Source organism: Sus scrofa, chromosome 13 (assembly GCF_054392235.1).
Source record: "Sus scrofa isolate SSC_HxYL_T2T_F1_AM1 chromosome 13, Sscrofa_HxYL_maternal_Yorkshire_Landrace_v2.0, whole genome shotgun sequence".
In the NCBI taxonomy this organism is placed as follows: domain Eukaryota; kingdom Metazoa; phylum Chordata; class Mammalia; order Artiodactyla; family Suidae; genus Sus; species Sus scrofa.
Window position 1 is genome coordinate 165,113,065 of NC_139395.1, and position 27,854 is coordinate 165,140,918.

Genomic DNA, 27,854 nt, shown 5'->3' on the forward strand with positions numbered 1-27,854 from the left:
CTGTGTAGTTTCATACTTTTCCTCTTTTCAACTGAGTGAGCATTCCACCTGGAATGCCAATCCTGATTCTATTCACCTAGCAAATCTCTCCAGGCACTGTTCAAGTGCCATCACTTTTTGGAAATCTTTCCTAACCCACCTCCCTCCTTGGAGCCCAGATTTCTCTCAGAGGATCTGTTACACCTTAATGCACTAATTGAGGCTTTAAAAATCCATCAGTGTGGTGGAAACTGTATTTCATCTCCCTTAGTCTCCGTGCATCTTGTCTCCAATCTCTCCAGGTAGAGAGATTAAAAACCTTGAAACTATACTTAGATTCTAGATGTGAAAAATACTTTTTTGTTTTGCTGCTACTATGCAGGACAAGGGGTATGAGCACGTGGAGGCAATGGCCAACCTCAGTATTCCTGTATGTGGAAACCATCTTCATGGGTAACTGGAGGCAGTTGTATCAGTGGCATCGGAAGACAGCTGCCCTCTATTATGGAGCTTCCTGGTGTGAGGCTGAATTCAAATGTCTGGTGGTGGCCTCCAATTTTAGTCCTTCCATCTGTTCCATGGGTTTTGCAAATCTCTATTTCCCTGCATTATGTCCCTTTGTGTCCGACGTACCTGGAACGACTTCTGTTTCCTACACTGAAAAGTGATACACTCTGCCTCTGTAAAACTGTCACCCCCTGAAGGCAGAAACAAGACATTTTTATTTTTATATTCTTAGAACCTACCATGGAGCTTGCTGTCACCAAATAAATAACCAATTTGCTTCATGAGCCAATAATGGCTCCAAATGATATATCACACTAAACATAAATTTCACCCTGACACTCCAATTCCTTTTTAATCCGCTTCTGCCTTATCCAGGCAACATTGTCTCTTCCTGTGCTTCAGTCTAATAATTCTTGTTATGATATTCTGTACACACATGCACACCTTGCCCCTTACTCTATCTCTTTGTTCTGATGGCTGCTGCAAGTGTCTTCCTCTAAATTCACATTTTTAATTTCTGGTGAGAAAAGACTTATAAATTGTAGTTCATAATAAATAATCTTATGCGAATACCAAATGATGGAAATCATGCTTCTTTGCTTCCTAGCAATATGCTTTGTCTCACTTTCTATTGATTAGGAATGGATTTGGTTATGACTAAAAGAAAACACAATAATAATTACTTAAACTAATAAACCAATAATTATAATTACTTAAACTGATAATTGTTGTAATCATGGAAACTAATAAAGATTAAGTTTTGCTCTATAATGAAAAATGAAAAATCTAGAGATGAGTGAATTTTGGCTTTCATTTAGTAATTTAAGAATGTTTGGGATTGCTTCATGCAGTTCTCTTGAACTTTCCCTTATGGATGCAAATGATACCCCAAAATCCAGGTATTGAGATCATATTTAAGGCAGAAACAAAAGAAAAGGGAGATGGAACACCCTACCTGTGCCCAATTTTAAATAGCAGTCTTTAGAAACCACAGAGTACACTTCTGCTTTTATCTTATTTATAAGGATGAAATCAGATGGCCACCCATTGCTATAGGGGAGTCCAGAAAAGCAAGTTTTCAGCTTCTGATGGTAGAAAGAGAAGGGTGAGAAAATGACTAGTGGATTAGCCAACCCAGAGTGAATATCATGTTTCCTAACTCTCTCTCTCTCTTTTTTTTTTTTTTTTTTTTTTTTTTTTTCTTTGGTCTTTTCTAGGGCCACTCCCTCAGCATACGGAGGTTCCCAGGCTAGGGGTCGAATCGGAACTGTAGCTGCCGGACTACGCCAGAGCCACAGCAATGTGGTATCTGAGCCATGTCTGCGACCTACACCACAGCTCAGGGCAACGCCAGATCCTTAACCCACTGAGCAAGGCCAGGGATTGAACCTGCAACCTCATGGTTCCTAGTCAGATTCATTAACCACTGCACCATGACGGGAACTCCATTTCCTAACTCATTTAATTGAATACCATCATTATTCTTTGGGCGAGCATTGGGCCTCATATTTTCTACGATCTCTAGGAGTGCTTATCAAAGTGCTATTTACCTGGAATATAGAGGGTCAGTTATATGGATGACAGAATTTCTGTAATGAAAACCCCATCATTGTCTAACATGAGAAGATTGGAAGAAATGAAAACACACTGACCAGGTTCACACAAAAGCAAGAAAATGAGCAAGAGAGATTCTCACTTCTTTAGTTCTTAGGAAATGGCATGCCATTATGCATGGCTTCTAGGTACAAGCACACATTTTTTTATGTGTATAAACTTTGTCTTACATTTAAACATGCTTGTGAAGAGCAATGAAAAGTTGGTCCGTACAAAGTTATTTAGGTGAAAGGGAGAAAGTAGAGTTTGAAAGATTTGAGCCATCGTTTGTAACTGGTACATGAATGTTGCAAAGCTGAAACGTTTAGTTAGGAATCACTGGAGTCTCTTATCCCAAATTGACTGTCCTTAACATTAGGATCATCCGTAAGATAGGCAGATGGTGTTCTCATTTTAAATTTCCCCTCCCTGCTATTTGCCCAGAATTTTTTTTTTTATCATGAAATAATGTTAAAATGAATTTTGAGGCAGGGCTGAGAAAGGGGGTCTAGAACAGCACATCCCAAAAGTATACCTTACAGAGGAACAAGAATTGCCTTTATGACAGCAGAGTGGCTCAGCAGAGCTGAAATAGGGAAAAGGCTTTTGGTGGATTGTGTACAATGATCTCAGGGCTCTTTTTTAGCACCATGTAGGAGTTCCCTCTGTATGTCTGTCATCCAAGCCAACCAGTACTAGCTAGTGCTTTGGGATTGCCCACTTACTGTGGGAGGGCTCTCCTCAGATTATTAGGAGTGCTTCGGTGATAGTCACATCCTTCCCTCTGGTAGAAATTAGGTATTACAGCTTTTACTAATTACAAGTTAGTGGCTCCTGTGCCGTCCCAATAGTAAATTGCTTTGAGATAGCAGCTGGAAATTGGGGTAGTAAAATAAATCCAGAAGAGGCTCATCAAGATTTTCTTACCCATAAAAGGGAAATAAAATATCATATTTTCATTGAGTTTTCTATGAAAGGAAAAATTGGAAAGATAGCTCACGTTGCTTATAGTAAAGAGACTTTTGCTATCAAAATACCATCATATCAGCCACTGTTAAAACAAAAATGCAATCAGGAAAATTACTTGAAATGTTTACATTTACTTCCAGTTTTCAAATTAGAAATGTCCTATGCCTTTGGGTTGCCATTCAAATCCTTTCTTCCTTTATTGAGTTGTATATAGTAGTAGCTGATAAACTTTCTTCTTTAGAAGTTGAATGAGCACCCCAAACTCACCTTTTTTTTTTCTTTTTTTGTAAGCATCATTGCTTTGTAATGCCTGGAAATCACAAACACATGTATTTCAACTTTTTTATTCTTTAGATGCTTATTTCTGATTTTAAAACTCTCCTATAGAACATCTACTGAGTCCTATTGAGCTACCTTATTTGCAAGTCATATTGCCCTATAATGAATGAGTCTGAACACTCTAGAGATCAATGACGTCTACTAATGTCTCATCCCAACCAGGAGCTTTCCAAAACACATCCTTGACAAATTCCATTTCAGTTTGAGTTTTGGTGACTCGGTGCTTTGTACCTCCCTTTGGACAACTGGCATACTGAGCCCTTCCTTATATTTCTCCTCAAGCCTCTCTTTCCCCCTTCCACTTTCTCAGTTCTGTCTTTTGGAATCATATAGAATGTCTGTTCTTTGAGCCCCATCAACACATCAAATAGTTGAATGTCAGCTGACAGGTGGAAAAGGTTTTCAAGGAACACATGTCTCCACATACAGCAAAGTCCAAATTCTCTTTTGATTGTCTTTAGTTCTTCTTTTCTCTCTCTGGATGATCTTTTCTTCTTTTCCTTCAACCAGAAAACAAAAACAAAAACAAAACATTATCAGCCCAAGGGGCTCGGGAAGGTGAGTGCTAGGGTAAAAACACAAAGCGCCTTTACTTGGGCTGAGTAACAACTGCGGAAGGGTAACTACCCCTTTTCCTTCCTGACCATCCCCTCCTCCCTTTCTGACCTTGCGATCTAGACTCTTCTTATTTTGTGTATGTGTGTGTATGCGTGTGATCATTTCTGATGAAATGCTAGCGCTAGCCTTGGGCTCCATTTTCCAGCCAGGGAATGATAGAAATAACTGTATAGGAAGGTTACCTAAACCTCAGCTCAGGAAGAGGAGCCTCATGACAGATGCTCTGTTCCTATCAGGTGGTTCCAAGACCAGCAGCAGACTTAACTCGCCTGACACCCTGGCTCACAAGGCAGAGCTTCGTGCTCTGGCCGCCAGGAGGAGTGCGTGCGCAGCAAGCCAGGTGCCCTCACGTGAGCGTGGGCGTGGACGTGAACGTGAACGTGGGCGTGGAGGTAGGCGAATAGCTTTTGGTTCTTGCGTCTCTGTCTCTCAGGGCCACGTGGGTTGCCCCTCGTTCCAGGCCATGGGCGACAAGTATGCTGCTCTGCGGCGGGCCCAGCTGCATCTGGATTTCATCCACGCAAACTCGTAAGTGCCCTGGTGTAGCCAGACGGGGAGGCTTTCCACACAATGGAGAAGACTTTTGTTCATCTTCTAGCGAAATAGCCCTTAAAAAAAAAAAAAAAAAGGAACTTGGTATCATTGCTTTATGAAGTTATATATTTATTTATTTTAAATGTATATGCTTTACTTTTAAAAAGCCATGAAAAAGTGATAAAGATATATATTCTGGACCAGACCAAACCCTTTTGATGCACTTCAGTGAACACCAAAATAGTAGGAAGGCCCCTTACTTATCATTTAACAAACTGTTTAATTGTAGGTCAGCAGAAGCCTCGTTCCACCAACCTTACCTATTTCTAGTGATTTCTTTACCCAACACATTGACATTTTCAAGATTAAAATTGCCCTCCAGAGAGTAATTTGTATTTATTGATTCCAGTTTCTGTTGCATGGTGAGTCTTTCTGAAAATGTAACCTCTATGAGGTAGTAATCTCACATTTTAGTTTTACGAGGGCAGTGTTTCCCCTCTGTCAGGGCAGGATCCGTTTCGTCTACTCCTTCAAATATTCAGATTACAAAGGTAGATGACAGAGGTGTTCTAGTTCGTCTGTCATTTCCAACACAGCAAAGTATATTAGTGAGTGCTATGTAATTCACACTGGTATGCTGATTTTTTTGGAACCTTTTAGTAATTTGGATTTACTAAAAGTACTGCTTGATAGAAAGCAGCAGATTTGAAACCACAGAAATGGAGGTGTGAAGGAACCTGGCCTTGCTGCTTGGGAAAAGTGTGGTATTATTCTTACAGAATAAAACAAACAGGCAATATTCTGCTGGTACTTAGTTTTTATCTTGTTATCACGGAGAATGATTTCAAGCTGAAACGGATGGTACAGATAGTTAAAAGTTAATTGAGGTGGAAGATAAATGAAAAAATAACAATTTTGAGTGAGTTGAAGAAAAATTATAAGCTGAGTGGTGGAAGGACTGTAAATTTTTCTTAGAAAATTTCCTCAGCCTCAGTTTTATATGGTTTCTGGAGCTATTGCTCCCTAGTCTGCTCCCCCATACTACCTCCCCCAAACCACCCTATTATCAGTTGGTGGTCTGGTAACTTAATAAGAAAAATGACAGCAGCATGAAGCAGCTGCAACAAAATCAGATACAAATTGGCATCATCTCAGCTCTTCCAGATAAGATTTTTTTTTGAGACCTGCCTCAGTAAAAACAGGAATGATTTTTTTATTCTTCCTTTGCTTCACCCCCATCCAATCCATCAAGTTCTCTTTATTGTATTTCAGTGACTGAAATTCATCCATTTCTCTCCATCTCTACTGCTATCTCCCTTTTGGACTCCACATAGCCACTAGACTGGATTTTCTGCTTCCCATTCTTCCTCCCCTATAATCTATTTTACTGAAAGCTGCCAGAGTGAGCTTTTAAAAACTTAAACCAGATACGTCATTCTTAAAACATGGCAGTGGTTTCCAGTTGCATGTAGACCAAGTATGAACTCCTAACCATGAAGCAGGAAGCACTTCGGGACCAGGTCATCCCACATCTCAATGTGATCTCCCTATTTTATGGTAGCCAAAGTGAACTGGAAAGTTCCTTGGCTCTTTTCTGCTTCAAGATCTTTGCATCTCCTGTGCTTGCTGGAGAGTTTCCCCTCTGGCTCTGCGAGGGACAGAATGCTCCTCATTCTTCAGGGTTCAGTTCATTTCTTCTAACTATCCCTCACTGACCTGAACCCCCAAAGGATAAATACCACAGCTTTCCACATTGGCACATGCCAGACAGTCAGTAAAAATCTCCAGTGAAATAGTACAGAAATTTACATGGCTTCTTTTGATCAGAATGATTGCAATGACCTTTCTGAGGGATTGTTTAGAAAGGCTTGTGGTTTGAAGTGCTGCTTTTGTAAAGCACATCATTGACACTTTTTTTTTGCTCTATTTTAGATTTTTAAGTACTAACTTTCTTTTGCGTGAAGGACACCTTTCTGCAACAACTGTATTTAGTAGGTTTATTTTAATTACAAATTCGAAAGCTGCCTTGACTCAAGAGACCCCTCATTAGCATGTGTTTATAGTTTAAAATTCCAAAAAAAGATATATGTATATATATTTTTAAATACATTTTTTGGCTAACATATTGTCCTTTAGCCTGAGGTATTTGGAGTCGCTGAGGTATAAGGAAGTCAGTGATCCTTCCTCCTGTACAAATAAACAACTCTTTTTTGATAAATGAGTCTGTCTTGCTTCTGCTACATGTTTACTAAATATAAAAAGAAAATTATGTACCTAATTTTCTTTCAATGCTGTGATAAGGTTGCTGATTGAAATACCCACATCAGGAAATGACAAGCAAGTATGGGCCCCTGAAGGCTGCTTGGTGTCACCGACAGTGGAACATTCAACCTTCAAAGTGTAAATAAAGACAGCTCTTTAGTGTGTTCTGCTCTCCAGGACCTGGCAGGAGAGGTACAGGGGAAGATCACCGATGATAATCTGTGAGGTTCTTTGAGGAACAGACCTTTCTGAGGTGGAAAGATTCCACAGAAAGGTATAGATTATTGGTGCAGACCTAGTGCCTATGTCTGCAGATGGTGTCTTAAGGTCTTTTAGAGAGCCAGGTTTCTTTTCTTTCTTTTCTTTTTTTTTGTCTTTTTGCTATTTCTTGGGCTGCTCCCTCGGTATATGGGGGTTCCCAGGCTAGGGGTCCAATCGGAGCTGTAGCCACTGGCCCAGGCCAGAGCCACAGCAATGCGGGATCCGAGCCACGTCTGCAACCTACACCACTGCTCACGGCAACGCCGGATCATTAACCCACTGAGCAAGGGGAGGGACCGAACCCGCAACCTCATGGTTCCTAGTCGGATTCGTTAACCACTGCGCCACGACGGGAACTTCGAGAGCTAGGTTTCTGATGAAGTTTTTTCAGAAATAATTTGGCCTTAAATAATACAATTTTAATGAAACATTCTCCTATAAAACTTGAATAAATGCTTATTAAGCAATTTTAAAATGTCAAAATTTGCTCTAAGTACAATAAAGTCCTTGAAGTCTTTGTTTTATTGGGAGTAGACGGCATATTTTGGCAATCGTGTTCTCAGCCCTGACTTTATGATGGAGCACATGTACTTCAGAATCTTGACCGTGCTGAGAAAGTTGTTTCTAGAATAACTCCTTAATTGATTATCTGTCTAGAACTCTGCATGTGTCTTGAACCTTTTACATTGATTACGGAGTTGGTTTAACTTTTGTTCTCCCTCTGTTTCTTCATCAGCACCACACACAGTTTCCTTTTTGGAGCACTGGCTGAATTGCTGGACAATGCAAGGTAAGGCTCATCTGTGAACAGAGTTATTCAAAGGGAAAAAGGGACTTTGTGACATTAATCAAGTCTAGTTATATGTTGAGAGGAAAAGACGATGTCATTTTCCTCACCTGGAGTGCCTTGTGACTTGATTTCCTATAAAATCAATGTGTTATAGGAAAAAGAATGGGTGAGAGGAGGAATTTTTCATCTTTATTCATTTGTATTTGAAGGTAAATTGGACATCTGTTTTTCTGTTAATAACCATGTAATAACAAATTTTCATCTGTATTTTTTTGAGTTATGTATCAGTACATATTCAGAATTTAGATTTGGGTTTGGGCATTTATTGAAGTCTGCATCAAAGTGATTTGCCTAGGAGTTCCCTTTGTGGTTCAGTGGTAACAAACCCAACTAGTATCCATGAGGACTTGGGTTCAGTTCCTAGCCCCCACTCAGTGGTTTAAGGATCTGGTGTTGCCGTGAGCTGCGGAACAGGTGCAGCCCAGATCCCGCATTACTGTGGCTGTGGTGTAGGCTGGCAGCTGCAGCTCCAATTCGACCCTTAGCCTGGGAACCTCTATATGCCATGGCTGCAGCCCTAAAAAGCCAAAAAATGGGGGGTGGGATTTGCATAGTTAAGAGCTAACTGTTGTTGACTTCCTACTGCATGTCAGACTTTGTTTTAAGCTCTTCATACACAGCATTAACTCATTCTTCTTTTCAGCAACTTTTTTTTTTTTTTTTTGTCTTTTTGCCATTTCTTGGGCCACTCCCATGGCATATGGAGGTTCCCAGGCTAGGGGTCTAATCGGAGCTGTAGCTGCCAGCCTGTGCCAGAGCCACAGCAACGCGGGATCCGAGCCGCGTCTTCGACCTACACCGCAGCTCACGGCAAGGGCAGGGATCGAACCAGCAACCTCATGGTTCCTAGTCGGATTCATTAACCACTGCGCCACAACGGGAACCCCTACAACAACATTTTGAGCTGAGAATCATTGTTTCACTTCTATAGACATGGAGATTGATGCACAGAAGAGGCTAGATGACCTGTTCAAAGACATATAGTTAGTATTTGGCAGAACTAGAATTTGAATTCAGGCTGTCTGGCTACAGAACTCCCTTACCCCATTTGAGCGTCTCTGACAAAAATACTGATGTTTAAGGAAAACACTTTAACAATTTAAGGCCTGATCAATATTATATTTGTGGGAGTTTGCAAAGAAGTCAGTTTTTCAACTCACTGAATATGACATTTGATTGTTTGTGTTTGTATTTCACTATAACAGAAGGTTTTACTCACCTTTTCTGCAGAAAGCAAAGTCCACCCAGAGAGTAGTATGTGGTTGTTAGATAAGGAGTGTCAGTGGAGGTATCTAAATATCCTTGCCATTGATATTTCAGTGTTTGGCATTTCCCCCTCATTTTTGGTCTTAGAAGAAAGGTGACTAGTGTGACCACAGGGTGTAGTCATTGCATCAAGAACTTCCTGCACAGCAATGCTCATCGCCACTAAGAATCACTAGCTTCTCCTTATGTGAAACTATGTAGAACCAGTGAACTCAGTGTCATCATAAAAAGTGAGGGAAGAGGAGAAAAAAATAAAGTTGGGTGGTCAGAGAAGAGCTGTGAACTCAGAGCTAACAGGGATGAGGCTGTGTGTATGAGTGTTCATGGTTAGTCTCTGCAGAAGTTCAGGGTTTCCACTGTTTGATTCTGTTCAAAGCTATGAAGCAAGTCTCCTCCTGTGTCCACTAGTCCTCCTAAATGTCTGTTTTCAGCACCTTGACATCTGTTGCTTTGAAAGAACACATTTGTCTATTTTACCAACTGTTTTTTTCTCCCATGAAGGTGTTTCACTCATTTATTCAACAAAAGAGGGCAAGTAAAATCAGAATGTAGAAGAAATAGAACAATGGTAACAGTTTATGAAGTAGAGGGTGATTGATTGGCAAAGAAAGACCAATTTCAGAGTCAGGGGAGTGAGAGAAATGTGATTAATAAAGCAGTTCTTAGAGTAGCATTTGTAAACTGGTCTGGCAACCCCTGGACCAGGTCCAGCTGGTCTCATGTTTGTTTGACTTATAGTGAAAATTTGCACAATATTTGTAAGGAATAAGAAGAAAATAAGGAATTGTTTGTAAAGTGTGAGAACAATGAGATGCTACTTAAAGGAATCAGGATCCCATGCTTTTGTTGTTTTGTTTTGTTTCATGATTAGAAATAGCAGCCTTGAAGCCACATTCCTCAATGGGATCAGGTGTGTAATAGGTGCTGTCCTGGGCCCAGCCTGTGTTTTATCATTCCCAATGTTCCCTATGGCCAGCCTGAACTTCCCAGATCTTCTCTCTTCAGGAAATGCTGGAATTTGTCATCACTGCTTAGAAGCTAGTAATTGACAACAAATGAAGCTGTTTAACAGACTTAAGATGCCCAATTGGTTTTGCAGAGGTCTTCATGAAGTTCCTCTGCTACTCTAAGATGTTATTTTATAATCATTGTATTCACGATTTTGATGATTTCCTGTAGTTGTCAAAATTAAAACGAATTTGTTTAAAAATGTTATAGAGAGAGGAGGAAAAAATGTGGCAGAATAGGAAGAAACAGTTGGGGAACTCTTCCTAATAATACAACAGGTGTTCAAAAAGATAGTACCTGGCTCATGTACAAAGCTTTTTAGGAAATGTACCAATATGCTGTAAAGATTAGTGACTGTTCTTTGCCTTATCCCATGGAATTTCTCTATGAAGAAACTGTTTCCATGAAAAAATTTTCAGTACAGTAGCATTTATTGAGCAGCAATTGTATACATGGTACTTTGTATGATGTATAGTTATATAATGGAGATCATTATACCTGTGTGTCACAGGATTGTGGTAGGGAATAGAAGGGAAGGATTAAGTATGCTTTATTCAGTGTTTCCTTGTTACATAGAAAATGCTCAAGAAAGGCAGTGTTGATTCCAGAATTTCTATATGGGAGGCAATTAGAAGCAGCCATTGGCTAGAGCAAGGAGCTAAGGGGCCAATGTTGAAACTAGACTTGTAGAACAAGTACAGTGTACTTAACTCCGATTTATCTTGGGTAGTTTTAGGTCGAGACTGATAGAAACTTGGGGAGACACTCAGATTTCCCCATTAGAGCCCCACTGGTTGTTATTATTCTGAGCTTCCTCTTAGACTTCTTCTCTGAATATACCCACTTCATCAGCTAAGACCTCATTCCTCATTGTCTTCCTCCTCTCTCTCATAGGCTTTATATGGAAACCAGGATCTTCTGACTCTTTCTCCTTTCCTTTCAAGTTTTCACTTTTAAAAACTAGTTTAAGAAAATACGCAAATAATATCTGTGAATTGTAGAAAACTAAGAAAAAAAAAAAGAAAAGGCACCTGTGACTTCATTATGTGGAGGGGGGTATCCAGCATACTTCAGGTCAGATATTAAAATATTTTCTCTGGAGTTCCTGTTGTGGCTCAGTGGTAAGGAATCCAACTAGTATCCATAGGGATTCAGCTTCAATCCCTGGCCGTGCTCAATGGGTTAAGGATTCCGAATTGCTGTGCCTGTGGCATAGGTTGGCAGCTGCAGCTCTGATTTGACCCCTGACCTGGGAATTTCCCTTATAAACAAATAAAATAAAATATTGTCTCCTTTGCAGGCCATGTGTTTTCTGTTGAAACTGCTCAACTCTACCACTTTAGAGTGAAAGGCAGACTATAGAAAATATAATGAATATGTAAATGAATGGTCATGATTGTGTTCCAATAAAATTTTATTTACAAAAACACTGGTGGGCAAGATTTGGCCCATAGTTTATCACAGTTTGTCAACTTCTGACCTACAGAAAAAGCACTTTAACCTTTGATTGCATTCCTTTTTTTGTTGTTTGTTTTTGATTTTTTATAATTCTATTACTATTGAAGTATAGTTGATTTACAATATTTTGTCAAATTCTGTTGTACAGCAAAGTGACCCAGTTACATACATTTCCCTGTGCTGTACAGTAGGATCCCATTGCCCATTGATTCCAAATAAAACAGTTTGCATCCCCCAAACCCCCAAAATGCCCATCCATCCCACTCCCTCCCCTCCGCCCCCTGGAACCCCAAGTCTGCTCTTCTCGGCCATCATCTATTTCTGATCTATTTTTTTGTTTGCTTGTTTGTTACTTTTAGATGGAACTTGTTTGTTCCGTGTTTTAGATTCCACAAATAAGTGATATTATATGGTATTTGTCTTTTTCTTTCTGACTTAACTTCACTTAGTGTGAGAGTCTCTAGATCCATCCATGTTGCTACAAATGGAATTAGTTTGCCTTTTTTATGGCTGAATAATATTCCATTGTATATATGTACCATATCTTCTTAACCCTTTCATCTCTCAGTAGACATTTATGTTGTTTCCATATCTTGGCTATTGTGAATAGTGCAGCTATGAATGTGGGGGGTGTATGTTTCTTTTTCAATGAAAGTTTTGTCTGGATATATGCCCAGCAGTGGAATTGCTAGATCATGTGGTAGCTCTATATTTAGTTTCCTGAGGTACCTTCATACTGTCTTCCATAGTGGTTGTACCAATTTACATTCCCATTGACAGTGGAGGAGGGTACCTTTTTCTCCATACCCTCTCCAGCATTTGCTATTTGTTGTCTTGTTAATGATGGCCACTCTGACTGGTGTGAGGTGGTACCTCAGTGTAGTTTTGATTTGCATTTCTCTAATAATTAGTGATATTGAGCAATTTTTATTTGCCTGTTGGCCATCCGTATGTCTTCTTTGGAGGAATGTCAATTTAGGCCTTCTGTCCATTTTTCAATTGGGTTTTTTTATTGTTGTTGTTGTCAAGTTGCATGAGTTGTTTGCGTATTTTGGAAATTAGGCCCCTGTTGCATCATTGGCAAAGATTTTCTCCCATTCTGTGTGTTGTCTTTTCATTTTTTTAATGGTTTCCGTTGCTATGCAAAAGCTTGTCAGTTTGATTAGGTCCCATTGGTTTGTATTTTTATTGTTGTTATTATAGGAGGTGGATCAATAAGATGTTGCTGTGATTTATGCCAAAGAGCATTCTGCCTCTGTTTTCCTTTAGGAGTTTTATAGTGTCTGGCCTTATATTTAGGTCTTTAATCCATTTTGAGTTTATTTTTGTATATGGAGTAGGATAGTGTTCTCCTTTCATTTTTTTTACATGTAGCTTTCCAATTTTCCCAGCACCATTTATTGAAGAGGATGTCTTTCTTCCACTGTATTGATTGCACTCGTTACAGATATGCACATGTATATCATATATGTTCTTTAAAAATGTGATCGTATGGTAAAAATATTACCTTAGTAATTTTTATTTTTCTTTTAGCACTAAAATATCATGAAAATCTTCCTGTGACTTCTGGATTATTCTCCAGTCATTGTTTTTGATATTCATATTCATTTTCTCAAGCTTTTTGTGTAACTACCTGTAAATTTCATCTCTTCTTTTAAATTTCTGAGTTTCAGGCTTTGTAACATTCTCAAATTATGGGCGATCATGTCTTAGTCTACAAATGCAGGGTGAAACATCTTAGTAACTGTCTTTGAAGCAACTTAAGTGGATTTCTCTATTGTTTGCTATCTGACAATAGACATATGTCACCTGAGCAATTCAGATTAATATAATTTTTAAAAGCATAATTTCATACTGAAGCAGTAATATTTTTATATTGTTTCCAGAGATGCAGGGGCTACAAGACTTGATGTATTTTCAGGTGAGCAGATTTGCTTTCTTCTTCTTTTTTGTCCTAATAAAAAGCCTGTAGTTATTTTGCTTTTATTTTATTTCATGAAAATCAAACCATATTCTATAGATTTTTAATGTAACCTAAGTGCTTTGTGAATACAATGACCCTGTGGGGAGCCAGGTTGAGAACAGTACACTCCTTACGTGAAATTGTTCACTTGTTAGAGGACTTATTTACAAAATTAGATCTTCCAGCATTTTGTGAAAGCATCAGAGTGATTTGGAGCAGTCAATTTGTCTGCCACGAGAAAACAGTTTTATTTTAAAATGCATATTAACTTAATGGTTATTCGTAATCAAGTATACATCATTTCCAACTTACCGCAGTTTTAAAATACATAAGTGAATGTGTAGTGTGAATGTTTGAAGCATACGAAATTCAAACCAAGTATGTTTTCTTTACTGACTTCATGTTCAGTCACCATTTATTGTGCTTATTAGTTCGTTTCATTAGAATATGGTGAAGAAGGAGTTCTTGTTGTGGCTCAGCAGGTTAGGAACCCAACTAGTATCCATGAGGATATGGGTTTGATCCCTGGCCTTGCTCAGTGGGTTAGGGATCTGGTGTTGCTGCAGGCTGTGATGTAGGTTGCATATGCAACTGGGATCTGGTGTTGCTGTGACGGTGGCATAGGCCAGCAGCTGCAGTTCCCATTCGACCCCTAGCCTGGGAACTTCCATATGCCTCAGATGCAGCCATTAAAAAAAAAAAGAATGTGGTGAAGAAGAAGTTAGATTTTGTTATCCAGTTCTTGCTTAACACCACCTTAGAGAAATGCCTGTGGTGTTAAAACTGATTCCAAGCCCAGATTCTATCTGTTCTCTTGTAAATATTGGCTGTTGATCACAAGTGGGAGAATGTGGTCCATGATACAAATCCCTATCAATATTTAAAAAGCAACTCAGTTCAACTCAGTTTTCCAAGTGTTTAAGATTTGGTGCTAAGGGGGTGCTTCTGGTTCATGAGGAAGAGAGACATGGGCATCTTGAGAGATCTGAGGAAACATAAGAAAAGAAATGACACTCTTCTTCCCTTTCTACTCCTCAGGTTTGAAAAGTTTGAGAAATAAAATAAGAGAGTCAGTCTTTGTTGCTGATAAATGCCAGTTGGGAGTGTGGAGCTCAGTGCCAGAGAGGTCATGCTGTCTCGCCCACCTGGTGGGTTGTGCTCTCTGCAGGCAGCACGCTCTCCAGGGAACAGGAGAGGTTTTAACTGAACCTTTTAGGTTAGTCTTCCCCAAATCACCTGAGTGAGCTCACTGCTTCAGGGGAAAACTGATCAAGGGACAGAGAATGGCCCCGTTACTACTGCTAACTGAACTCTATTCCATGTAGAAGGAAATGCCAGTAGTGGAGAAACAGTGGTGTTCCCATACATATCTGGTTACAGGAGAGTAAACCAGAGTAAGCATTTCTTGATGGGCAGAGACTCAAATCATGATGGGAACACAGAGAAAGAATGCCTTCTATAAAGAGCTAGAGCTTGAAACATGGATGTGATTTTTGTCAACTAGTATAAGAAGAAAAGAATATTCCTGTCAGAGGAATTGTGAGAAAAATAGTAAAGACAGACTAGTTCAGAGATTCATTCATTTATTCAATAACAATTTATTGAGTATCTATTATGAATGAGTCAAACAATTCTAGGTGCTGGGGATAGATCAGTGAGCAAAGTGTTTGATGAAGTCTGTGCTCTCATAGAACATGCAGTCTAATGAGAGGTAGACAATAAAAAAAAATGAGCAAATAAATAATATACCAGGCCATGATAAGTGCTGAAAAGGAAAAAAAAAAGTGAGATAAGAGGACAGAGAGTGATCAGAAGGTGATACTATTTTTCATGGTGTGAACAGAGAAAGTTTCTCTAAATAAGTGATACACTAGCAAAGACCTGAATGGCATGAGAATGAGCTGTGTACATATTTGGAGAAAGAAAAAGCATTGGTGAATAGATGACTAGGCCAAGTTGAATTGAGCTAAGTGTGAGATCCAAATGGATGAGCACTTTGCATACCATACTAAGTGGTGCCAGTGGACCATTGAAGAGTTTTGAGCAATGACATTTGGAAAATTAGAAATGTGCTCTTTTTCTCTTTAAAGAAATACACTCCTGCAAAACCATACAGGATGGTCTGTAGACCAAGACCATCTGCGGAAGTGAAAAGAAGGATAGCAGGGAAGTGGGGCTATGGAGTGATTTCATGAGAATTTGAATGAGGCCAGTGGTCCTGGCAGTGGAGGAGGGAGAAAAGATTCAAGCTGAATTTCATTCAGCACACACACATTATTGATGAAGAGCAGAAGGGTTGAGAAGTATTATCTGGAATCACAAAGTACAACAAATGTGATCAGAATTCACACGTTATGTTCTTCTGGATTTGTGCAGACACAGCAAGGCACGGTGGTATTTACTTCACCCTGCTTTCTCTAATACTTGCCTTTGTCGCAAAAAAATAAAAAAGAATCTCTGATATTTGAGTTGAAAGTGGCACTTCCTTATTTAGGTCATAGGGGTTTTGTGAAAAGCTGATCTTAACGGTTTTTGATTTTAAATTACCTGTTCATGTTCTAAAACATTTTATTGCGGCAAACTACAATATGGCTCTCAACCTAGCAAACTGATTTTTCTTTAAAAAATAAAAAATAAACAAACTGACCAGAGCTTATGTAGCAATAGATAGAACTGGCATGGAGCTGCATAATTAATCTAAGCACTGGATTAGTTTTGAAATTATTTCTTGAGTCTTCTGAATTACTTTCTAACCTTAAATTTTCTTCAGCTAACTTGCGGGCTAAAATTCAAACTGAATGTTTGGCCACGGATATTTTATCTGTCAGTGTGTATTAGTTCTAGTAAACATGGATGTATACTCATTACATTTTTTTAGTGCTTACCAAGTGGCAGGCACTGGGTTAAGTGCTGAATACACACAGCACCTGCTTTTAAGGAAGTGTAATCCTACTGAAGGGATCTGTGAAAAATATGTGTATCTTTATCATTTATGGGTAGAAGATCCTTAGCTTTCATCATATCTCTGAGGCAACTGAATTCCAAAAAGGGTAAGAACCACTAGTCTGAAAAAGAAATAGGTACATGAATAGGTATTTGAATATACTACAAAAAGTTAGAAACACAAATTACAAAGAAAACATTCATTATGAGCACCTGATAATGTGGAAGGATTTGGAAGGCTTCCTAGAAGAAGTCTTAAATGAACTAAAGACCTAAAGGGAAAATAGGCCTTACCCTAGAGAATCAAGGATGGAAAGGGCAGAGGAGTGGTATATATAGTTGCTTGAATCTGGAGAGAACATAGGACACTGGTGGAGTTACAGAAATGCTTGAGATGTTCAAGATTAGTCCAGGGGGATTATTTGTGTGGAAGTGGAAGAATGCAGAATGGGCAGGAGGAGGGGATGACAAGAGATGAGCTTGGGGTATGTGTTAGGATTCTTTAGAGGAAAAGAACCAATAGGAGATAGATTAGATAGGTAGATAATCTCTACCCCCCCCAAGATAGATATCTAACTTTATATATCTTAATCTTTCTCATTCTATTTGTGGATATACATATAGCTAGAGAAGGAGGGAGGGAGAGGAAAAGGGGCAGATTTTTTTAAGGAGTTGACTCACATGATGTGTAGGACAACTGTTGGGTTGGAAATCCAGGTAAGCATTGATGTTGCAGTTTTGAGTTCTGACTCTTCAGGCAGGCCAGCAACCTGGACTCTCAAGCAGAATTTCCGTGTTACAGTCGTGAAGTAGAAGACTGATGCTTCCTTGGGAAACCTCAGTCTTTGCCTCCAGCTGATTGGATGAGACTGAACCTCATTATGGAGAGTGTCTGCTTTACTTAGAGTCAGCTGATGGTAAATGTTAATTACAATACAGATAGTTTCATGGCAACATCAAGTTGACCAAACAACCAACCACCATAGCTTTGCCAAGTCAGCACACGTAAAGTTAAAGAGAGTTAGGAAGGTCAGGTCATGAAAGGCAAGCTAAATTTGTTAATTAGCTTGGGTTTCATCCTGTGGACAGTGCAAGGGTTGTAAGCAGGAGAGTAGTGAAACACACAGCTGGCTGCAGACTGTTGGTACACTCTGATTTGTGGGAGCAAGGAGTGGGGGAGCTGTTGCTGGAATCCAGAAGAGAGGATGGTTTCCTGAACTAGGACAGTGTTGTGGGGATGGAGTAAGTGGTCAAATCTGAGAGACAATGTGAGGTAGAATTGAGAAGACATGTCTGTACATTGGATAAGTAAGTGAGAGCTTGATTCCGAAGTTCTCACTTGGGCAGCTGAAGCTTGACAGCAGAGTGATGCCATTTGTTGAGCAGGAAACATAGAAGGAGAAGGCAGTCTGATGGAGGGAGAAGGTGCTGTGGTTTGTTTTGGACATGCATATTTAACAGATAATAGAAATCTACCTGAAACTCATTGTTTTTATTGAAGTGAAATAAATAAGTAAGGCCATGCCTTAGAGTTGGTACCAGGGGAGTATTACTTTTTTTTTTTTTTCTTTTTCTTTTTTAGGGCTGCACCCGCAGCATATGGGGAGGTTCCCAGGCTAGGGGTCTTATTGGAGCTACAGCTGCCAGCACATGCCACAGTCACAGCAACCTCAGATCCGAGCCGCATCTGCAACCTACACCACAGTTCATGGCAACGCCAAATCCTTAACCCACTGAGCGAGGCCAGGGATCAAACCTGTAACTTCATGGATCCTCGTTGGATTTGTTTCTGCTGCACCACGATGGGAACTCCAGGGTACTATTACATTTTGAGGCTGCAATTGTCTGCAGTCCTCACTGGAATTTATAGAAAAATTAAGCACTGTATATATCACTTGGGAATTTTATGTTTCTCCCACCTATTCACCAAAGAAATGCCTTGCTTCCTGCAAGTTCCTTACATGCCTACTATATACCAAGAGCTGCAAAATCAATTGTTTTAATTACCCAGGCTAAGACTCAGATTAGGTGGTTCCTAGCTCTGTTAAACCTTAGGAGAATCAGGAGGAGGTTTAGTTCCTGAATCCCATCTAAGACTAATTAATTTAGAGTATCTCCAGGAGTTCCCATCATGGAGCAGCGGAAATGAATCCAACTAGGAACCATGAGGTTGCAGGTTCCATCCCTGGCCTAACTCAGTGGGTTAAGGATCTGATGTTGCCGTGAGCTGTGGTGTAGGTCACAGACTCGGCTCGGATCTGACGTTGTTGTGACTGTGGCATGTGCTGGCAGCTGTAGCTCCGATTGGACCCCTAGCCTGGGAACTTCCATGTGCTGCGGGTGTGGCCCTAGAAAGGCAAAAAAAAAAAAAAAAAAAATCTCCTGATGATTCAAATGTGCAGTTAAGGTTGAGAACTACTGCACTGTGCAAAGAACTCAACAGGAGTTGGACAGTAGAGAAGTGTCAGCCTTGGTCAGAGAGAGGGCTGAATAGAAAAAATACCTAAAGAGGGGAGAGGAATAGTCTGACACAGAAGTCGAAGTAGGCAGACCAGAGGACCAGGTAGAGAGAGGAACTGGGGAAATGAGATGGTAGGAAAGAGCCAAAGGGTTTGTAGACAGGAAGTGAATTAGAGAGAGGAAGGGGGGGATTAGAAGTGGGCACATGACCATATATCATGAACTCAGAAAGTTTGGACATGATTTTTAGTTTTATTATTTTTCAGCTGTGCCCTTGAAAGTTCCAAGGCCAAGGATTGACTCCTCACCACAGCAGTGACAACACCAGATCCTTAACCCACTGCTCTACCAGGGAACTCCTAGATATGAGTTTTAGATATTTACCAATTATCTTAAACATTAATTTTTAAAATGTGGATTAGAGGTGATAATTGAACACAGAGTTGACTTAACCAATGTGCTAGAAGTGAACCTATAAGATAGGATTAGTAAATCAGTGGCTGCCTGGGGATGGAGTCTGGGTAACAGCCCATGGAAGGTGCAGAAGGAAGAGACTACAAGGGAAAGAAGGAAACACCTGGACTGATTATGTTCACTACCCTGATTGTGGTGATGGCTCCACAGGTATTTACATGTGTCAGAATGTATCCAGTTAGACACTTTATGCATGTGCAGCTTTTCTTGTGTAAGCTATTTCTCAATAAAGTTTTATCAAACAAAAAGAAAAGGAGAGGTATGCTGGAATTCATACATCGAAATATTGAATATATGGATATATTGAGAGCCAGATTACAAACTGTGCTCTGTGTGTGTTAAAATTAGTCTCATTAGTTTTTGTTACACCTTCAGAATTTTTTAAACAGGAGATTATATTATGTAACTAGATGATCCCTCTTAATCATCAAAATTGATTTCAAATAACTGTTTTCAAAAATCAAATGCACTTTCAAGAGGCAAATATTTGCTGCCACTAAGAAGCATGTACAAATGGCTCTTAGGGGAATTAGCTACTGGGAAGAGAGCCTGATGAATTTAATAAGAATGACCTGAATTGACTTTAGAATTACTGCTTTGGTGGAAGGGCCTAAGGATTGATGAGTTTGATAGAGGGATCCTGGGGTCACATCATTACCATCTACCTTTATTCCCTCCTCAGGGGAGAAATTCCCTGCCATTTAAAAGAACCAGTCAGATTCCAGCACAGGGCATGTCATGCTGTATACATAATTCATTAATATGTACATGTTTTATGTTAATTTAAAGCCTTTTTGTTGCATGATGGTTTTCCCCCCTGCAGCTTCTTGTGAAGCTGTAGCCAAGATGCCTTTCTGAGCTTCATCCTTGTGCCATACCTCTGTCACTCAGCGGCTGCATTTAAGGAGGACAAATAATTATGTGAGCAGCATGACTTTCTGATGAGCAAATTAAGCCCAATATTTATTAGTAATGGCTGTTTTCTCTTGCAGTGGATAATGAAAAACTGCAGGGCGGATTCATGTTGTGCTTCCTGGATGATGGATGTGGTATGAGTCCTGGTAAGTTAATTATCTAGATACCTAACTGGTTGTTAGAGCAAACAGTCTGAAAACCCATAAAATAAATAAAAGTAAATTGAGCTATCTATATTAAAACAGGTATGGAGCTATTAGGGAAAATAAACCCATCTTAACATATTGTTGAAGTTTTTAGGTTTAAATATTACAGCTGACAGAGTAAATTCATTGTAGCCATCTAAAGCAAGACAAAAAGTGACTATAAATCAGTATTTGAAATGAAAAGGAAAGGTACAAGGTACAGATTTCTTGTAAGGAAAAGCATCTGGGAAGAAAGGGAAAACAAACATTAATTGGATGGACTCAGATTGTTTTTAGCACATCCTTCAGATACTGCTTGCAAGAGACCCGGGCAGTTTCCAGTGTCATTAGGCTATTAAAATTTTTCTGCTTAACCTTGAGGTACAGGTCACCTCTCCTTGTTTTTTGTGGTTTGTGTTTTTTTTCTCTGCATGTTCAAAGGTTTAGTTGCCTTCAATGGAATGTTCTCATCATAGTGGAAATATCTACAATGCCCTGCATGATTTATCTTTCTGTCTTCAAACAAAAGGCACTACCTAGGAGGTGCATAGTACTGTTTACCATGGAATTGAGATGTTTTTTCCTCAGATAAGGGATTTGCATTAATTGGGATAGCTTATTCCTAGATTCTGTAACACTTGTGTATGTCCCACAAGCCAGGGTTTTTGACCACCAGATTTAGCGAACAGTGAGGGAGTTCAAGTAATACAGAAGTGTTCTGGTCAGTTCCACACCAGACAAAAGAGTGATCATCTGTACTGACAGAAGCTGAGAATAAAATGTAATTATATTCTGAGTTCCTGTTGTGGCTCAGCAGGTTAAGAACTCGACTAGTATCCATGAGGTTGTGAGCTCCATCCCTGGTCTTGATCTGGTTGTTGCCACAAGCTGCTGTGAAGTTTATAAATGTGCCTTGGGATTTGGCACTGCTGTGGCTCTGGTGTTGACCCCCAGGCTGGGAAATTCCATATGCTGCAGGTGTGGCCCTTAAAAAAAAAAAGTAATTTTCTTCTTCCAAAGACACCCTTGATCTGAATAGTCAAAGAATATGTGCGATATAGTTTAAGGCAATTACTTTAAAAAAAAAGGAATAACTCCTTTATACAGGTCCACAAACAAAATGCTCAAAACACAGACAAGTGACAAATATTGAAATCTTTAGGAGGAACTCACGCTTCAGTTGACATATACAGTTGTGTTTTAAAATGGTCCACTAGTGTTGAGAGAGCAATTCTTTATTAACAGTGGAACTCAAGTAATAAGTTGGGGGAGTTTTTCTGATGACCAAATATAAAATCTATCTGTTGTTCAAGCTGAGCTAGATCAATCTTGATCCATAGAAGATGACTCTGGTGATTTCCAAGCTCTTTCACTTCCATTCTTGCCCCATTACAGTGCATTCTCCACTTAGCAATCCTGAGTGGATGTTTTCATTCAATGGCTCATTGATGCCCCTGCTTAAAACCCTTAGTGGTTTTCCATTACTTTAGAGTGACATTCACACTCTTCCAATTTCTTGCATTATTTGGCTTCTGTCCACCTCTTTGACCTTTTCTTGTACTGCTCACTTCTTTGCTTATAGCACTCCAGCCACTGCTGGCCTGGCCTTTAATCATTTGAATCTCATCTCAGATGACACCTTATGAAAGAGGCCTTCCCAGATTATTCCATCTGCAGGCTCCATTCCTGCTAATTCTCTGTCATGTTATGATGGTTTTAATTCCTTCCCTTAATACTCTCAGAAAAGATCTTGTTTATTTGTCGAAACTCTTTCAGTCTGTTTCTCCTCCCATGACATAAAGTTATTGAGGACAGGGGCCATGTCTGTCCTATTCAGTGTTCTGTTCCTGGCCACCATACATGGGAGTCTGTGTGGTGTGTGATAAAAACCATTGGATTTAGTCTTTTACAACCCTGGATTATAGTTCTGGGGCTAACATTGATCAGTGTGACCTTGGTAAAGTAACATAAATACCTAAAACTTAAATCTCCTCATCTGTAATGTGCAGATAATAATAAAATCTTCCTTGTATGCTTGTTATAAATTCTATATATTCAGTGCAAATGAAGTATATGATATAGTACCTGGCACATACTAATCAATAAGTGGTAGATAATATTATCATTATGGATACCCTCATCTAATACCCAACCCATAATAAGAACATGTGGTAAAATGATCAGTTAGCTTCAGACAAGCTGAATATCTTTATACACCCCATTCCAAGTTCCACTCAACTGGGTGCATGTTTGCACCCAGACAGACGCAGGGTCCTTAGGACAGTTTTGGAGGATGTATTCAGTAGCCAGTCGGAAGACCCGTTTCTATCTTTTCCTGTTTCCCTGGGAGCATTCCTGTTTCTTGGAAGTATATATATTCTGAAGTTCAGAGGATTCTTTTCTGTAACTCCGGAATGCCCAGGAGAGCTCAGGAGAATAATTTTCAAAGTCTGAAATAATTAGGCCTTCTTCCCCAGTTAGTAGCAGACCAGAGCCATTCTACCCTTTTAAGTCTCACATGGGGCTGGATAAGGGCCAAAACCATGGAAAACTACTCATGGTACAAATACTTATAACAACTTTCTTAGCATTTATGAAATGGCATGTATTGTCTTCAAGGTTCACACATCATCTCATTTAATTCATTTCATTTATCTTCATCAACAACTCTGTGATATAAGTGTTAGTAATTCCCTTTCAGGGGTGAAGAAATTAAGGCTCTGCTTACCCAGGGTCACATGGCAGATCCCTCTGACCTCCTTCAATCTATTACCATTAAGACCCTGGTCAGAGAAGATGGAGCCTGACAAGCATCCTTGTCTCTAGCTTGACCCAAGACATATAGTTGTGTCTTAATATATATGTGACATCCTGACAACTGGACCTCTGGCCATTGTGAATGACACATAAGTTCTAACCACTTGCATGTCCTTGTCAATTCTAGAGGAAGCTTCAGATATCATTTACTTTGGAACATCCAAGAAACGGTTATCAGCCTTGAAGTTTATTGGGCAATATGGCAATGGTCTTAAAAGGTGAGTTTTTTTTAAATTAAATACATTTATATAATTTATATATTTAATACATATATTATTTATATTGATTATTGGGAATAACATCTGGTTAAAGGAAATCTTACAGAGTATGATCCAAGTTTCTAAAGCTTAAAAAAGAATATAAACGTGAGAGTCCTACCTTCCTTGTTTTAGAATTTCCATACCCATAACTGACTTAAATCTTTACAGTGTTTTAAAAGACAATTCTCAAATAGATGATTAATCTTTTTTCAGAGATTGCTGAAATAGCATCCCTGTACCCTAGAACTTCACCACATGTCTATGCTCTATTATTTCTCAAAGCATATCTTAGTGTAGGAGTTATATGTGTCTGTGTTATTACTGTGTCTCAAAGAGAAAGAGGACATGAGGGAACAGTCAGCTGGGTGGTACCGTCCAGGGACGAATGCTTGTTCTTTGCTTGAGCCCTGGACAGCACCTTATCTTCAGCAGTCATATCTCAAGCAAGACTGTTGGGTTTAATTCAAAATCTGCTCTGCTTTGAGGAAAAAAAAAAAAAATCATACCCTCTTGGTGATAAATCAGCAAAGCAGTGGACCTATTTCTAGGAAAAGAACAACCTGTTAAGTACACAATATCATGCTCACCTGTTCCTTCTTTCTAGTCTTTGAGATGTGAACTATTATATTCTTGATTTTTAATATAGTGGATCCATGAGGATTGGAAAAGACTTTATTCTTTTTACAAAGAAGGAAGAAACGATGACCTGTGTGTTTTTTTCTCAGACATTTTGTGAGAGAGAAGGTCTGAGTGAGGTAAGGGTTGAGATTTTCCTTTGGTTCCCATGGTAACAAAACTGTTTTCATTTACCATCTCAGGAGATAAAATCTAACATGCTTTTTTTTTTTTTTCCTGATTATCTTTTAGAAATTTAGGAATATATTTGGGAAATGGAGAGAGGGTGGCTGGCCCTTCCGGGGTCATTGGAGGCATGTCCTATTGATCCCTTTTTTAAGTGTGTGTTTTTTTTTTTTTTTTTTTTTAATGGCTGCACCTTTGGCCTATAGAGGTTCTCAGGCTAGGGGTTGAATCTGAGCTGCAGCTGAGGCCTGAGCCACAGCCATCAGATCTGAGCTGCAGCTTGCAGCAACACCAGATCCTTAACCCACTGAGTGTAGCCAGGGATGGAACCCACATCCTCACAGAGACAACGTCAGGTCCTTAACCCACTGAACCACAATGGGAACTCCTCTTAAGTAGGTTTTTAACTCCTAGGCAGTTTTCAGAACTTCATTTTTATTACACATCTACACAGATCTCCCAGAATAAGAGGCTCCCTTGGGCACAATGAAGCCTGCAGAACATTTCCACCGCTTGTCCAGAAATAGATCACCATTCTTGCAATAAATAGAATATTGGATTCAAAAGACTGGGAAAACAACATTTAAAGAAACTGAATGCAAAACAGACTTAAAGCTATAACTATTGGCCATAATTTTAACTCCATTTGCTGACCCAGTGACATTTTATTAATTTGCAGTGTCACAGTTTTAATATTATGAACATCCATTGTAATTCAGTCCAGCAGATACATCTTGAGGAACTGCTATCTATTCAGCACTGGATGGACCCTGTGGAAGGTAGAAAACAAGGAAACCACCTGACCATTAAAGTGTTTTCAATTTTATCACAAAATAAGGCAGACATGTGTGAATTGGATAAACAACAAAATGAGGGTGTTTGGAAAACATGCTGTTTTGGAGTTCCCCTCGTGGCACAGTGGTTAACGAATCTGACTAGGAGCCATGAGTTTGCAGATTCGATCCCTGGCCTTGCTCAGTGAGTTAAGGATCTGGCGTTGCTGCTAGCTGTGGTGTAGGTTGCAGACGTGGCTGAGATCTGGCGCAGGCTGGTGGCTCCAGCTCCGATTAGACCCCTAGCCTGGGAACCTCCATATGCCTTGGGAGCAGCCCAAGAAATGGCAAAAAGACAAAATAAACAAATAAATAAAACATGCTGTTTAATGAGTGTGTGTTCCTGCTGTTACTTAGTTGTCAAAAGCAATGATGTAGATGGAAAGATTAGAGAGTCTTGAGTGGCCAATGAGGGTTTTATGGGGATAGTACAGCTTGCAACCAGAAAGGCTGGTATGTGGTGAAAAATGGCATGTGGCAAGTCTCAGACCTGGAGATGACTGGGGTTTGGAGGGACTGTGCAGAAACGTGGGATTGTCCAGCAAGAGCCTGGCATGCCCACCTGTGTAGTGGGGCTGATTAACAGGAATAGGTATATAGGTAATAGGGAGTAGCTGAGTGGGGTTCTGACATGAGGAAAAGCAATACTTTAAGCATTTGTGTTGTACTTTTTGTAAAGGGCAAGGGAAATTGAGCCAAAGTGAGGTTGTAGTTTTCCTAAAATGGGCCATTTCCTTTTTTTAAAAAAACTAAAACCAGGAACCTCTTCCCATTTCCACTTCTACAGACGCTATCTCTTTCAACAATATTAACTGATTTTTTTTTATATTTTCCTGCAGATTTCTGCATAACATGCTAGAATTGCTATTTCTTTTATTCTTTTTTTTTTTTTTTTTTGCTTTTTAGGGCCACACCCATGGCATATAAAAGTTCCCAGGCTCGGGGTCAAATTGGAGCTACAGCTGCCGGCCACAGCCACAACAGTGCAAGATCTGAGCCACTCTGTGACCTGCACCACAGTTCATGGCAATGTTGGATCCTTAACCCACTGAGTAAGGCCAGGGATCAAACCTGCAACCACATGGTTAATAGTCAGATTCGTTTCTGCTGCACTGGGAGTTCTGCTGGAACTCCCGGGAATTGCTCTTTCTTGATTTGATTTAGGCATTATCTGTTAACCTCCCTGTATAAAAGAGAAAGATTTTTATGTTTCTTTTTCTTTGCTCCTATCTCACACACATACATATGCCCACACCCCCTTCCACTTCTCCACCATCAACAAAGCTCGCTTATGATTTTCGTTATGTCATTATTTACATAATGAGACTATATAAGCAATAATATGCCAGTATTTACATCATGAGACTATATAAACAATATACACGTATACCATGTAATAAACCATTATTTTATTTTTTCTTTTTATGGCCACACCTGTGGCATATGAAATGCGTGGGCTAGGGGTCAAATCAAAGCTGCAGTTGGGGCCTACGCCACAGGCATAGCAACACTGGATCTGAGCCCCATCTCTGACCTGTGCCACAGCTTGCAGCAATGCCTAATCCACTGAGCTAGGTCAGGGATTGAACCCACATACTCATGTACTCTGTGTCCAGTTCTTAACCTACTGAGCTGCAACAGGAACTCCTGTTCCCAACTTTTAATTTTAATCAGTAGGTAATAATTTCTTAATGTCTGTGTACTCATCACTGTCACTGAAAATTCGCTTGGATTTATATGTCTTTATCATCATATTAATACCAGTGGGCATGCTGGACTCCTGCCAGACAATTTCATTTTGTCAGTTCCACCTTCCCGAAGAACTCTGCTCTGCAGTCTTCTTGTGTGCTGCCCCTCACAGTCCTGCTTTCCATGGCTGGTGGTCAGCTACCACCTTGGGGTTTACCCCTGCCATCATCCTGGCAGTTCTCTTCACCTCTCTTCTGTGTCAGGGCTTCTTTCCCAGCTTGCTCCCTCTCTGGCTGTGCTGTGTTCTCCATTAGTGTTCTCAGCAAGTGGATGTGAGGCAGGTAAAAGGTTTTTATCCTGCCCAAACACTTAATGATAGTTTGTTTTTATTTATCTTTCTTACCTTATATATTTATTTTATTTTTGCTTTCTAGGGCTGTACCCTAAGCACATGGAAGTTGCCAGGCTAGGGGTCAAATCCCAGGCTAGCTGTCAGCCTACACCACAGCCACAGCAAATCAGGATCTGAGCCACACCTACAACCTACACCACACCTCACAGCAATGCCGGATCTTTAACGCTCTGATCGAGGCCAGGGATGGAACCTGCATCCTCTGGGGTACTGGTTGGGTTTGTAACCTGCTGAGCCACAATGGGAAATCCTTAGTGATAGTTTGGCTTAATACTTTTTCTTGGAAGGTATTTTCTTTCAGGATTTTGAAGGCATTTCTTCATTATTTTGTAATTTCTAGTGTTATTGAAGACACTGAAGCCATTTTAATTTCTGAGTCTTCTATGTGACCCAGTTACCCTCCCTCTATTTTTGAAGGTCTTTTCCCCCAGTGCTTGGTGTTTTGCTTTTGGGCGGTC

At 39.8% G+C, this 27,854-nt stretch overlaps 1 protein-coding gene across 23 annotated transcripts in view; it reads left to right on the forward strand.

Annotated features, from left to right (window-relative positions):
- The window catches only part of MORC1 (MORC family CW-type zinc finger 1), a 353,564-nt gene that overhangs the window by 175,641 nt on the left and 150,069 nt on the right, over positions 1–27,854 (forward strand). For 8 of the 23 annotated variants that reach the window (XM_084991394.1, XM_084991400.1, XM_084991387.1 and 5 more), the window contains 6 exons: positions 4,242–4,397; positions 7,799–7,852; positions 13,531–13,565; positions 20,477–20,545; positions 23,529–23,619; positions 24,308–24,416. In XM_084991394.1, the coding sequence (XP_084847520.1) occupies positions 20,506–20,545; positions 23,529–23,619; positions 24,308–24,416 (240 nt within the window). In that variant the 5' untranslated portion in view covers positions 4,242–4,397; positions 7,799–7,852; positions 13,531–13,565; positions 20,477–20,505. Of the gene's footprint in view, positions 1–4,241; positions 4,534–6,471; positions 6,531–6,840; positions 7,076–7,798; positions 7,853–13,530; positions 13,566–20,476; positions 20,546–23,528; positions 23,620–24,307; positions 24,417–27,854 lie in introns of those variants that run through there. The other 15 variants (XM_084991381.1, XM_084991382.1, XM_084991383.1 and 12 more) reach the window with 11 other exon arrangements.